The 14,639-nt window shown below is 37.9% G+C and overlaps 1 protein-coding gene across 2 annotated transcripts in view; it reads right to left on the bottom strand.

The window, feature by feature from the left end:
- Positions 1 to 14,639, bottom strand: part of KDM4C (lysine demethylase 4C) — a 400,467-nt gene that overhangs the window by 324,155 nt on the left and 61,673 nt on the right. For both annotated transcript variants that reach the window (XM_018052007.1, XM_018052008.1), the window contains one exon: positions 2,994 to 3,187. In XM_018052007.1, coding sequence (XP_017907496.1) covers positions 2,994 to 3,187 — 194 coding nt within the window. The remainder of the gene's footprint in view (positions 1 to 2,993; positions 3,188 to 14,639) is intronic.

Here is a 14,639-nt window from a genome sequence, read left to right on the forward strand (position 1 = left end):
GCTCTTCTGTCCAAAATATTCTCCAGGCAAGGATACTGGAGTGGGCTGCCATTTCCTTCTCCAGGGGATTTTCCCAAGCCAGGGACCAAACCTGGGTCTCCTGCATTGCAGGCAGACTCTTTACCATCTGAGCCACCAGGGAAACTTCATGATAATAATAAAGTTTACCTCAAAATTATTTCTGCCGAGCTAATATAATCATTCATAAGCATACTGGGGAATATCCTTAGAGTCATTTATAGTGCTCTTTTCCTACAGTAGCTATCTTAGAAAATGGAATGTAGATTAACTGTCATAACTCACTGCTATGTTTTATTATTTTACCATTATAAATAATGGCCAAGGTTAAAGGTAATAGTGATAGTATAAATCTATTCTTAATGCATATAATGGAGTCTATATGCTTACAAACAAATAGAATAACTTAATACAGAAAATACATTTTCTGTATTTAGAGAGAAAGAGATACTCTGAGAGAAAGAAATACTTTGGAATCCAGTATACTTATCCTCACTCATGAAGAGCGTGGCCCTCTTCCAAAGACAAGACTCTAGAATCAGTCATATCCCTAACAGAATATTCTACTCTAAGAAATCTTTGTTGTTGTTTAATCACTACTGTGTCCGACTCTTTGCTACCCATGCACTATAACCCACCAGACTCCTCTATCCATGGAATCTCCCAGGCGAGAATACTCAAGTGGGTCACCATTTCCTTCTCCAGGGGATCTTCCTAACTCGGGGAGCAAACCTGCATCTCCTGCATTGCAGGCAGATTCTTTATCATCTGAGCTACCAAAGATGCCCAAGCAATCTTAGGAGATAAGTCTTGGCCCAAGAGAGAAGGGGAAAAAAATCACTTTTCTTAATAAGAAAGCAGAGACTTCATTTCAACTCCTCCAATACTAAAATGTCGCAGGCACTGTCATGATTGTCATGAATTTCTCCAAATCTATGGAAAAGTTTTGCTAACTTTTACTAACTTTTCAGGGTTTGTCGGGTTATTTTGTTGTTTGTTTGTTTGTTTGTTTTTCTGCCATACCATGAGGCTTGCAAGATCTTAGTTCCCTAACCAGGGACGCAATCTGTGCCCCCTGCACTGGAAGCACAGAGTCCTAACCACTGGACCACCAAGGAAACCCCTAACCAGATTTCTTAAGGGAAGTATATAATTGCCTTATATACAACATGCTAAATTTAACAATTTTGCCTATTTTACTCACAACAAAAGTGAGTAAAAGAAAGATCATGGGAATAACTATGCAGCTAAGAAACTGCCCAGGAGCCTACACATTTTTTAAAATATTTCTCTGAGTCTCTTGAAGTTGATTCCCAAAAGTACTGAACGATGACACTCCAAAAGACTCTACTGTGGTGCTGAAGAAAGATGAGAGACACAGGCCTAGAGCGTGTGCTCACAAGCTGGTCCCCAACAAACACTTGTGTAAGAAATCATCTTTCCATCCCATTCTGTCAAAGTCTAGTTCCTAGACCACCTATTAAAAATGTTTACATTTTATTTATTCCATTAAGACAGTAGAATGCTATAAATTTTCCAAACAAAATGTGTAAGTAAAGCACTATTAAAAATGAGTTACAAAACTTATCACTAAATTTTTCTCAGATCATAAAACTCCATCACAAACCAGAAAACGTCTGGATATTTTTTCTGGGTCCTACGAGCTTTGCCCTTCCACCAAAAGCTTTCCTGCTGATTAAATGTCATTTTTGATCATTATGAACTTTTGCTGTATTTGAATTTGCTGGAGAAAGCTTACAACTTCACACTTCACGAAATGATGAAACCTCAAGGGCAAGTAATAGCAAGATGCGGACAGAAATTACACATCGCACTCAAAACCTGATCAGCAGGAGAACTTAAAAAGAGGCCATTACCTTTAAATTGGAGGCAAGAAAGCTACTGGGCTGACACAAGCACCTGAAGAGCATCCTATCATGTTCGTAACCAGCAGAAAGAGCATATTCAGTATTTCCTGGCTTGTCAAGTTGATACCTCGTATGCTTTTGCCTGTGAATTATTCTCCACATATGTGTATTATAAAAAAAAAAATAGAGCTGATATTTAAGCTCTCCTAAGACTGTGCTCAGTCACTCAGGCGTGTCTGACTCTTGTGACCCCATGAAACATAGCCCTCCAGGTTCCTCTGTCCATGCAATTTCCCAAGCAAGAATACAGGAGTGGGTTGCCATTTCCTTCTCCAGGGATCTTGCTAAGCCAGGGATTGAACCCGTGTCTCCTGCATTGGCAGGTGGATTCTTTACCACTGAGCCACCTGGAAAGCCCTTCATAAGACTAAAACTGACAAAAATAAGTTCAAACATGAAACTGGCTGACCACAAAGAACTCCAGGGTGACTGACAGAATAACAATCACAAATTTGTGCTGAGTACCACATGATGCATTCTACAGAACAATAAATCTTAAAATCATTGCTCAGAAAGATGACACAGGTAATTGCAAGTTAACACACATTCACATTCTTATTTTTCTCCCCATATCCACCACCAAAAAAGTGGTAACAGGTCTCCTGATTCATGCCTCCTATCCCTCTACTCACCACATACTAAATGGAATCTGTCATTGATTCAGAGATTAGACCAGAAAATCACTAGGTACATCCAGGAAGTGAATTTTCACTCCTAACTTAGGTTCCCCATACCTTCCAGCAAATGCTCAGAGAAGTTCAAGATGCCAAATTCTTTGAGACTAAAATACGTATCAATCCATGACCCACAAAATGGTCTGTAGGCCAAATTTGGATATACAAATCACCATTAGCTTTATGGTTTTGAGCAAAACCCTAGGCAGAGTGGAAGACTCTTCAATAATTAATTGTTATGGTCAAGAACTTTCTTACAGCTCATATAAATCTGAATCTGCCAGAAAAGGGGGAAAAAGAACCATCTTCAACGGGTTCCTATTGCCCGGATCTCACAATTCCAAAGCAAATGAATATTAAACATGCAACTTGCCAAGACTTGGGCTCTCCAAAGTGGAGATAATTAATGCTGTAGAGGTCCATATCCTCGGTGTGCCATGCAAATGTGGTTTTCCACATGCCAAAATATAGATAAGGGGTGTTTACACCCTCAATAGAAATACCACACTCTTCCTCAACCACATCCAAGACCGTGTTTAGGCGAGCTATGTTCCATTCATCCACACCCTAAAAACAGGGAAGAGAGAGAAGGGGGAAAAAAGACAAACATTAATAAACTCATAAAGATAACATTTACTGATCAAACCATCATCTGCCAAAATTATCACACTGTATATTTTAACTCGCTTAGAAATTTAAAAAATAAAGCAATAAGTATCCAAGGCACATACACACACACATATATATATTTATACAGATCCATGATTAATTATCCAAGATTAATACCAGCAAAATGTGGTTCTATATAAATATTAGTATAAAATTATGCCAAATGACAGAGAATTAAGGACCTACTCCCATCAGCTGTTAATGGAAAAAAAAAATCATTGATTCAAAGCATATGATCTCCAGCATGCTTTCCATCCTTGGAACACTATTTAGTTTGGGGGGGTTTCTGGTTTTTAGCTTGTTTATTTGCACATTACTTAAGTCATTAAACATCAGCCATCATCTCAAGACACCACTAACAAAATGTATCTTCTGTCATCCCTCTTTCAGCCCCATTCAATTTTGGCATGTGATACATCATTTCCTGAAAACCCAACCCTAATTTTGGAAAAATCCTTAGCGTTATTCTAAGTCACAGATCATTGTGCTTCTACTGCTTCTTCAACTAAATATCAACCTCTTATGCTGATGGGGAATTTTAAACAAAGAATAACAGCTAAAAATATTTATCCAAACTTTGGTAAAATTGTTGGAATAATATAGTTTTATAACAGTAACACCACATGGCTGGTAACAGAGACAGAAAAAGTTGAGTCACTGGGATAAAAGTTAAAATGACAGGAAAAGATTCCAGTTTTATTAAAACTTACCAATCACTTATTAATGCAGTCTAATTCACAACTGTTTACAATTTTTACAAACTATTTTTCTCATGAACTTTTCTCATAATAAAATACTAAATATCAGTGATTGGACCCACATTTTTGCAATCACGATGAAATGGCAGTGTCTTTAAATCCATTTCAACTTCCTCATGGGACATTAAATTTATTTATGTATACCAAAAAGGCCCTCCCCAGTAATTATGCCAAGGCCTCATAGATAACCATGCCTAGTATTTTCATTATTCTGTTTTCATTATAGTCTTTAGATGACAATATAATCAATGTACTGATCTTACTTACTTGAGCTTTTGGGTCAGGAAAATTTTTGATGGGGCAGTTAATGAAGTTGTGCCTCAGGTAATATAACTGAAAAGTATCGGGGAAAATCACTTAATTCCAAAACTCCCCAAGACAGCCATTCTATAACTTAAAACCTACAGCAGGAAGCTTGCAATTTGGAAATTGTTCAAAGTTAAGTATCCTTCTAGAAAAGATCCTAGGTCCCAACTTATGAGACCTCATAAAAGTTCAAATTATGTAAAATATTTTATCTCACTCTATTTATAGTGATGCAATCTCTTAACCCTAGTCCAATCAGACTTCAGTCCAATCACTCTAATAATAGAGTCCTCCTATTTAAAAGTCATTACTGAGGCAATGAATCTGAAGTAATAAATGAGCACTATATTATAGGAATCATTTTTAAATTGAATGAGCTTGCAAATTAAGGAACAAACTATTCTTCTGAAATTCCTACATTTGAAGAAGTCTCATCTTTGTTTCTGACTGATATTACCTTTCAGAAATAACTCAGGCTGAATCCCTTGACATGACTAGACCTGTGGGTCTAAAGGGATGAGGGAAGAGAATAAAGAGTGATGGCAGATGACCCAGATTATGGCTCCAGCTCTGCCACTGCCGAGGGCAAAAATCACTGTGATTTCCAGAGTTCCCATTCTTTCTTTGGGAAAGCATGAGGTACCCACCCAGAGCTGCTCAGAGGACTAAATAGGATAAAAGACATAAAAACCTTTAGAAAATAAAACATATTTTAGAACTGACAAAATAAATGTTTCCACTATTCTCCAGTAAATCTTACTGGAAACAAAACAAAAGCCAAACACGTGATAAAGTGATAGAAAAAAAAAAAGTCCTATGAAATTCACTACTGAAATTCTTCCCATCAATGGGCAAATACTAATAATATGTTGGCATCAGTTTCTTCTGGGCAAGGGGCAAGGGCCAAGGTTGCCATGATGTAAAAACTTAATTTCTTTTGCTAAAATAAAAAGTCACATAATTTCAATAAAAGAGGTTATTAAAATATTAAGAATAACAGGTATAACAAGGGGCTGAGAATAAATCCTAGTATTTCCAAATTCCTTCTCCAATGTCTGCTCTCTACTACTGACTGAACTCGCCAGCTGCCTAGGACAGGTTCTGCTCAAACTCTAAAGAGCACCAGGTCTCCTTCAGAGATTCAGGAGGACACCTCATTTGTCACTGGGGAGAAGTGTGACACCACAGTCTATCTCATTATACTGCACATACATGTACACTGCTGCTAAGTCGCTTTAGTTGTGTCCGACTCTGTGCGACCCCAGAGACGGCAGCCTACATCAACTCAAAATAATCCTGTAACATAAGCAATGTCATACCCAAATGAACAAATGGAAAACCTAGTACTCCTAGAACAGTGGGTGGCAAAGATAAGCCTGAATCTTTCTGACTCTAGGCCTTCACTTATAAACTCTATGCTTTCAGTTCTGATCATGTGAAAATGCAATATACCATCCTCTTCTCTCAGCACTAAAAATCAACAAAGATCCAAGGAGCTAAAATTTATGACAGGCAAACATATAAAACTGCTACATTCTTCCCACCCAGGCATACAGTCACCCTACACAAACACTGGCAAAGCTTCTAATAAAAGTTGCTTCACTTCAGGGTTGGGGACAGAACTGATTTAGTGTAAAAGTAGTCTCCAGAAAGACACCAGCTACAAACAAGCCCCACAATGACAGGCTGGAAATCTGCCAAACCATTCAAAGCTTAAAGCCATCAAGTCTCTTCAGAAAGTCTATACACCAATGCACGTTCACAGAAAAATGCCTCTTCCCAGACTCCATCCTCTCGAATAAGGCTCTTCCATACAGTGTCCATGGAGAAGGCAATGGCACCCCACTCCAGTACTCTTGCCTGGAAAATCCCATGGACGGAGAAGCCTGGTAGGCTGCAGTACATGGGGTCACGAAGAGTCGGACACGACTGAGCAACTTCACTTTCACTTTTCACTTTCATGCACTGGAAAAGGAAATGGCAACCCACTCGTGTTCTTGCCTGGAGAATTGCAGGGACAGGGAGCCTGGTGGGCTGGCTCTATGGGGTCTCAAAGAGTCGGACACGACTGAGCGACTAAACTGAACTGAACTGAACTGACAGCCACTCAGGATCTGTTTTAGGATCAGGTTTTGGACTTCACAGAGGAAGTAAGTACCCCCAAACTAGCATTAGCATGAACGATGCCTCTATAAACCTACATAGAGAGACCATGCTAAGTCTGAATTCACACCCTTGAGCTCTGGGCCTGGGTCACTACACAGGGCACATCCAGGCCAAGGAGGTCCTTCTTTTTGGGACTATGAGCATCTAGAATGCTCTACAATGACTGTGCTAGGTCACTAGGAAATTGAAGCAACACAGGGAAGCAATATGCCACATTAGAAACCAAACCAGTAAGGAGCCCTCTCATCTAATACAGAGAAATATTGCAAAAATCACAGCAAACTAGTTCTCCCTAAAATATTTCTAATGAACATTACTCCTACAAGAGGCTATGGTCAAAAAATGTTGGTCTCCTTTTCTCCTCCTCTTATAAAGTCACAGTGCCAGCAGGTACTCTGAAGTTTCTAAGAGGTCATGCTATAAGGAAGCCTGTTTAACTCTGCTTTAACTCTACATTTCCCAAATGTTACTTGATCACAAGACCTTGTTTCCATAAGACATTAACATCTTTCCTCAACAATATCCCCATCCAACCCACGTTTCTCCTCCCCACCCCACCTGCCATCATCCTCAGCACCTACAACGTTATCCCCATGCAGCTCTTTCCAAACAATGCTTTGAGCCTTCATCTCTCTCCTGAGTTTCACTGCCACATGCCCAGCTCTAAGCTGGACCCAAAGTGACCCCAAAAAAATTTCTGAAATATATAAATTTATGAAAAAATTTTCATTTAAAAAGCTAATCATTAAAATAAGAAAAGAGTCACCTCCCAGGTATTATAAAACTGAGAAAATACTAAAAGAAATTATTAAAGTTTCTCACTAAAATTTTCAGATACTTTTTATCACTTTTTACAAGATTACACTTGTCCTCATTTGGCTCTCACCATCCCTTTCTATGACCCTTCCTGCAGCCCAGCTAACACCTACTAGAGTAACATGATCCAAATAGAAGACCTTCTTCCAAATTTCAACTTACTTTAAAGATAGGCTAATGTAAATTACTGCCACCAATTCATAAGGCTGCAATAAGCCCCTGAAGTTTCAAAGGTAATACACATCAGGAAAGAAAAATAAAACCTGGTTGTTCTAAAGACTTCAAAATTCAATCCATTTCACACAGTAATGTGGGAAAATTGAATCTTTCAATAACTAAAATGAGAGCCTTGGTCACATTTAAAATAGAGGGTTTCCTTAGGATCTTTACACAAAAGAACAAAATTAGACTCATGTGAAATTCATTTTGCTTTAAAGTTAATTACAATGTGTGACACGATAGCTCTTTTTGCTGCTTCCTTTTCCATGAAAATATCTCACATTCTCCAAACTTTTTACTTTAAAAACAGACCTCTTTTCCTTTTTGCATTTTTATACACCAAAATACCTACAAAATTTTACAGCAGTGCTTTCTTTTCTTTCTCAAAGTCTAGTCAATAACCAATGTAGAACAAGTTTTGAAGAAACAAAAAATCTCTGCAACAAAAAGTACTACACAATAATAAAAAAAAGACTCTCACTTTAAAAATGTAACTATGAGTATGACAAGAAGGAATATGGAGAAGAAAAGAAGGGAAGTGCTCAATCAAATAAAAGATTATAGAGAGCTTGGGACCCCTGCCTTGAGTTTGGACCACTGAGACCTTGAAGTTATTTAAATCTCTGGTTCCAGGCAAAAACAACACCAGTCCTTCTGGGAGAAAAGCATCCTCCATTTTCACTTACAGATTTTCCACAAATCAGGATCAAGCCAAAGCATAAAACTGAAGATCACCACAAATACAGGGAGGTAAGACCTCATGGGAGAAAGCTAACAAAAACAACTGGCCCCTCCACACCCCAAGGACTGCTGGTATCAGAATTTTCGAGGCTTAAGAACTTGAAATGCTTAAAGAAATTTAAAAATGGAATCACAAAGACACGGTAGACTTCTACAAATGAAATATATCATTTCACTAGTATATCACTGATACACCATTTCATTTATATATCATTAAACTAAAAACTGACTGAAGGGATTAAACAAGAGAAGTACTTATCTAGAAGAGAAAATTTAAGACATAAACACGCAGTACAGCACAGAAAGATGAGACCAAGTATCTGCAAACTAAAGTTAAGCAATACTTAGGACGGAACATCTATAGTTCATGTATTCAGAGTCCCAGGAGTGAGAAAAATACAAAACTAAATAAAGTCACTAAAAGAGAACACTGATGAAACCAATGACATTAAAATTTAAATCTCTGTTCATTAAGACACTGTAAATACCATCTATAAAAATATTTGATGTCAATTTTAGTTACCTTAAATAAATATAAATACACTTTCAACTGAGTTGAAGCTATATAAAACAGACTTCTCAGAACTTTTAGTGATGCTACAGCTTTTGTTTTCCGGTGGCAAAATCATCAAAATGCCTCTTATGTTTATTGATTAAAAACTGCTTATAAATCCTTCATTATTATTCCTACTCTTGAAGTCAATAATATTCTATATGGCCAGATATTTGGGTTCATCCTGGACTCAGGCATTCCAGTATTCTTGGTGGTTGGTTTTCTTTTCCCCTTGAATATTTACTTATTTATTTGGCTGCATCACGTCTTAGTTGCATAACCGTTGTGGCACACGGATTCTCTAGTTGTGGAGGCACAAGCTTAGCTGCTCTGTGGCATGTGGGATCTTAGTTCCCAGGCCAGATTTCAAGCCTGCATCTTCCAAATTGCAAGGCAGATTCCTAACCACTGGACCACCAGAGAAATCCCCTTGGTTTATTTTCTAACTATTTTTACAGCCATGTCCAAGGGTAAAAATAATAATTTCTGTCTGTATTCCTTTTCAAGCATTTCTAGAAAAGCAGTTCAAGAAAACTAAAACTGCTTTTATTTCATGTAATATAAAATAGGGAATTGATTCTGCAAATTCACAGATGATTACTGTTTTTGCTATTTATCTTTATACATTATTTTATCACACTAGTTACAAAGTACTTTTACATGCCTGTACACAAACATCGTTTTACAGCATGCCTTGTACATATGTAAAGTTTGTAATTCTGGCTGTTCACTTTTAACTGACAAAGAAAACAGTGAACACTACTGAAATCGTGGTAGAACTTTACTTGTTCTTGTCTTGTGTTTATCCATCTTGGCCAGTCACGTATCTATTCAAGAAACATTCCCAACAGAGTCCAACAAGATGAGACTCTAAAATTGCTTTCAACATTCCCTACTAGATATAGACTACTGTATCAACTATTAAGTGGTAACATTTAATTGACAATTATATAACTGCAGACGGTTTCTGATTTTAAAGACTGTGGATTGTGTTTAAACTATTCAAAATTGTATATTCCTGATTCTGAGATACTAAGTGGTATTGCACCGTTGTCACTTTACTGAATGTGTACAACAGTTCCATGAATCTGATATACCGTTATATAGCTTTAGATGGCAGAATTAAAATTAACCTGTTACCTCTCTCTCTCTCTCTCTCTCTCTCTCACACACACACACACACACACACACACAGAGAGAGAGAGAGAGAGAGAGAGGGAAAAATGAAAGAAACAGAAAAGTCTGGGAAGATTAAGACAAAATTGAAGCAAATAATTCCACAAATGTAACTGGCATGGTTTTGGTATCCAGAATACATTAAAAACTCCATATAATAAGAAAAAAAAAATCAAACAATCTAACAGAAAAATAAGTAGAGGAAAAAAACAAGAAACACAAATGATCAATAAAGACAAGACAAGATATTCTAAGTTATTTATAGTCAGAGAAAGGCAAATTCACAAACAAGATATTGTAAAGCCACAAGACTTACAAAGTCAAAGGTTGGTAAGTAATAAGATGAACAGGATCAAGTGAATACTGTCAGCATGAGGAAGCTTTTGAAGGTGACAGAAGTGTTCTAAACCTGGACTGTGGTGATGGTTACACAAAAATCATTGAATTAGTCATTCAACATGGGTGGATTTTGTGGTATGCAAGTTATACCTCAGTAAAGCTGTCTTATACAGTGCAAGGGGAGACTGCTACAAAGTTTTTGAGAAACAAGGCAATAATATCTGACCAAGCTGAATACTCTCTGAGGCAGCACTTTCATTCCTAGATAAGTGCTTCAGAGTACCTGTATATAGTACACCAGAAATCATATACAGGAATGGGTTCATAGCAGCAATATTCAAGAAGAAAAAGAAAATATCCCAACAGGATAATAAAAAATAAAACATATACTCACAAAATGGAATGCCATTCAGCAATGGAAATGACTGAACAATAGCGCACAAATAATATGAATAAACTCAGAAAACTTAGTGTTTGGGATAGTCTCAGAAGACTAACAAAGTGATACTACTTTTAATACAGTCAAAAATAAGCTAAACTAAATATGTTGTTTAAAAATATGCATCTGTCTAAAAACAGAGCTACCAGATGATCCTGCAATCCTGTATATCCTGGGTATACAACTGGAGAAAAACATGGTCCAAAGGATACATGCACCCCACGTTCACTGCAGCACTGTTTCCAATAGCCAAGACATGGAAGCAATCCAGATGTCCATCAACAGAGGAATAGATATAGATGATGTGGGGGCTTCCCTGGTGGTTCCCTGATAAAGAATCCACCTGCCAATCCAGGAGACATGGGCTACCTGATCAGGGAAGATCCGTCATGCTGCAAAGCAACTAAGCCCATGCACCACAACTACTGAGCTTGCGCTCTAGAGCCCAGGAGCCACAACTACTGAGCTCCCGTGTCACAATTACTGAAGCCCGTGCACAGAGAACCCACGCTTCACAACAAGAAAAGCCACCACAGTGAGAAGCCCATGTACCACAACCAGAGGGCAAACCCCTCTCCCTGCAACTAGAGAAAGCCCACACGCACAGCAACACAGACCCAACACAGCCAAAAGTATATTTAACCAATTATTTTCTAAAATGTCATACATACATTAAATGGAATACTACTCAGCCATTAAAAAGAATAAAATCTTATTTGCAGCAACGTGGATGGACTTACAGACTGTCATACTGAGTGAAGTAAGACTGAGAAAGACAAATATACAGTACCACTTACATGTGGAATCTTAAAAAAGTGTGATACAAATGAACTTTTTTACAAAACAGAAACAGATTCAGAGACTTAAAGAACAAACTTATGGTTACTAGAGGGCAAGGGTGGGTGGGAGAGGTAATTAGGAAGTTTGGGATTGACATGTATACAGTGCTATATTTACCAATAAAACAGACAACCAACAAGGCCCTACTGTGTAGCATAGGAAACTGCTCAGTATTCTGTAACCAATTAAATGCAAAAGAATTTGGAAAAGAATAGATACATGTATAACTGAATCACTTTGCTGTACACCTGAAACTAAAAAAACATTCTAAATCAACTATATTTCAACAACAACAAAATTTGCTTTGGGGTTTTTTTTTAGGCAAGATACCAAACACAAATGGCCACTCATGGTGATGGGATGGGATAGCAAAGACGGACTGTAGACTGAGCATCCCATGAGCAGTACAACAGTAATGTTTTAGCTATGGGACTGCATAGTGGGTTTGGGGTACTCAATGTATCATTGTGCTTTAAAATGTAAGTTTCACATATAAAATGAGATAATACATTCTAAAAATATGATAAAGAAAAAGTCATGAAAAAGAGAACATCTCCTGAGTCACATCCCAGGTACCATGTCTGCCCTGGCACCTTGTCTTAGTGACAAGAGGATAGCAGTGTATCTCGTGAAAAGAGCAGGCACATTTTCTTTAGTAGTAACCCCTAAACAAATATCCTTCACTGCTCTGAAATGACAGGCTTTGACAGATGGTAGAAAGAATAAACTGCTGGGCTGTGGGTTGGACTTCTAAGTAAATGAATATTGCAGAACAGCATTCTTCATAATTCTCTTGGTAGAAACAGCTAGTGAACATTTCATTAGGGCTTCAGGATTTTTGTCCCATTTTGCTTTACTATTGCCGCCAGCTGCAGCTGTTCTTCAGTACATAATACGGAGCAGGCCTTGCCCTAGGTGTTTTACTTATTCATCTCATTTTACCCTATGAGGTGATAAATAGAACTATGATCTATTATTAGTGCCATTTTATAGATGAGACAGCTGCCCTAGGAGAAGTCAGATAACTCACCCAAGATCTCACAGCTCACTAGTGGGTAACCAGAATTCAAGGGTGACAATGGAAAACTCTAACCCGAGCTGGCATTACTGTGCCCAAAGCCTCACAGCCAATCAATGAGCCAGAAAATCAATTCTAAACTTTTATATAATCAAGGAGGGAAAGACTTCCCTCAATCCCCCAATGACTGGAAGGGCAAGTTAATAATTTGTTCATTATATTTGCTATTTTCCTTTTTTTTTCCTTAAGGACTACCAATCAAAAAGATTATTTGAAAAAACTGCATGAGGCCAAGAGCAGGATTCAGGGATTCACTCAGACATGCATTCTATTAAAAAAAAAAAAAAAGAAAGAAACTTACAGAAATAATAAATATAACTTGTTGACTTTATTTTATACATTTACACATGACTCTTGCAGAAAATCCTAAAAGGAATCTGAACCATAAAAGCCCTGTTCTCCTTTAAAGAGGATCAATTATCTCAACATTTAAGAAAATACTAAAATTCCAAACCCAGACACTGACAAGTTCTTTGTAAATACAGGAAATTTAAAACACTACAATTTTTACTGATGTATTCATATTTTCTAGACTAAGGTTTCCGAGGTGGCTCAGACAGCAAATCTGTCTGCAGTGCTGAAGATCTGGGTTGGGAAGATCCCCTGGAGAAGGAAATGGCAACCCACTCCAGCATTCTTGCCTATAGAGCCCCATGGACAGAGGAGCCTAGTGGTACACTCCATAGGACTGCAAAGAGTTAGACACAACTGAGCAACTAACACATTCACTTTCACTCATATTTTCTAGACTACTAAGCCCTTTGTCTAATTCAACTCTTGGAAGTGTATTATACTGCAGTGTAACACAGTACTTCAAAATCATTGTCTTAATACACTTTTGCAACAGAGATTGCCTATGTTTGTAGTATATATTTTTACCTTCTTTACTAACAGAACCTCACTTAACTGAAAGAACAAAGTAGTTACAGCTAAGGCTAGTTATGCATGGTTCTGGCCAATGAGATGTAACTGGTAATAACTCGGCAGGATTTCCAGGAGAAAGCTTTGAGGAGGCTGTCTAAGCAGGCTCAAATCCTGTGCCCTTTTTCCCTCACCAGACATTCAGACACAATGAGCAGCTACCACAAGAGCATGAGGGTAAGTATGTCACAGTGAAGGTGGCAAAAGTAACTGCTACGAGTGCATGTCTCTGATGGCATCACAGAAGCAACATGGCCCTAGACCACCTGCCTCAAATTTTTAATGAAAACTAAACAATTTGTTTGCCATTTGTGGTAAGGTCTCTACTACTGACTCCTTTGCCTAATGCAAAAGGCAAAGAATAAAAGGATACCGATATGGAGGCAGAGTTCAAAAGAACAGCAAGGAGAGATAAGAAAGCCTTCCTCAGTGATCAATGCAAAGAAACAGAGGAAAACAATAGAATGGGAAAGTCTAGGATCTCTTCAAGAAAATTAAAGACACCAAGGGAACATTTCATGCAAAGATGGGCACAATAAAGGACAGAAATGGCATGGACTTAACAGAAGCACAAGCTATTAAGAGGAGGTGGCAAGAATGCACATGAGAACTACACAAAACAGATCTTCACGACCCAGATAACTATGATGATGTGATCATTTACCTAGAGCCAGACATCCAGGAATGTGAGGTCAAGTGGGCCTTAGGAAGCATCACTACAAACAAAGCTTGTAGAGGTGATGCAATTCCAGTTGAGCTATTTCAAATCCTAAAAGATGATGCTGTGAAAGTGCTGCACTCAATACACCAGCAAATTTGGAAAACTCAGCAGTGGCCACAGGACTCAGAAAGGTCTGTTTTGATTCCAATCCCAAAGAAAGGCAATGCCAAAGAATGCTGAAACTACCACACAATTGAACTCATCTCACACGCTAGCAAAGTAATGCTCAAAATTCTCCAAGCAAGGCTTCAACAGTACATCAACTGTGAACTTCCAG

The sequence above is a fragment of the Capra hircus genome, chromosome 8 (assembly GCF_001704415.2).
Source record: "Capra hircus breed San Clemente chromosome 8, ASM170441v1, whole genome shotgun sequence".
Taxonomy (NCBI): domain Eukaryota; kingdom Metazoa; phylum Chordata; class Mammalia; order Artiodactyla; family Bovidae; genus Capra; species Capra hircus.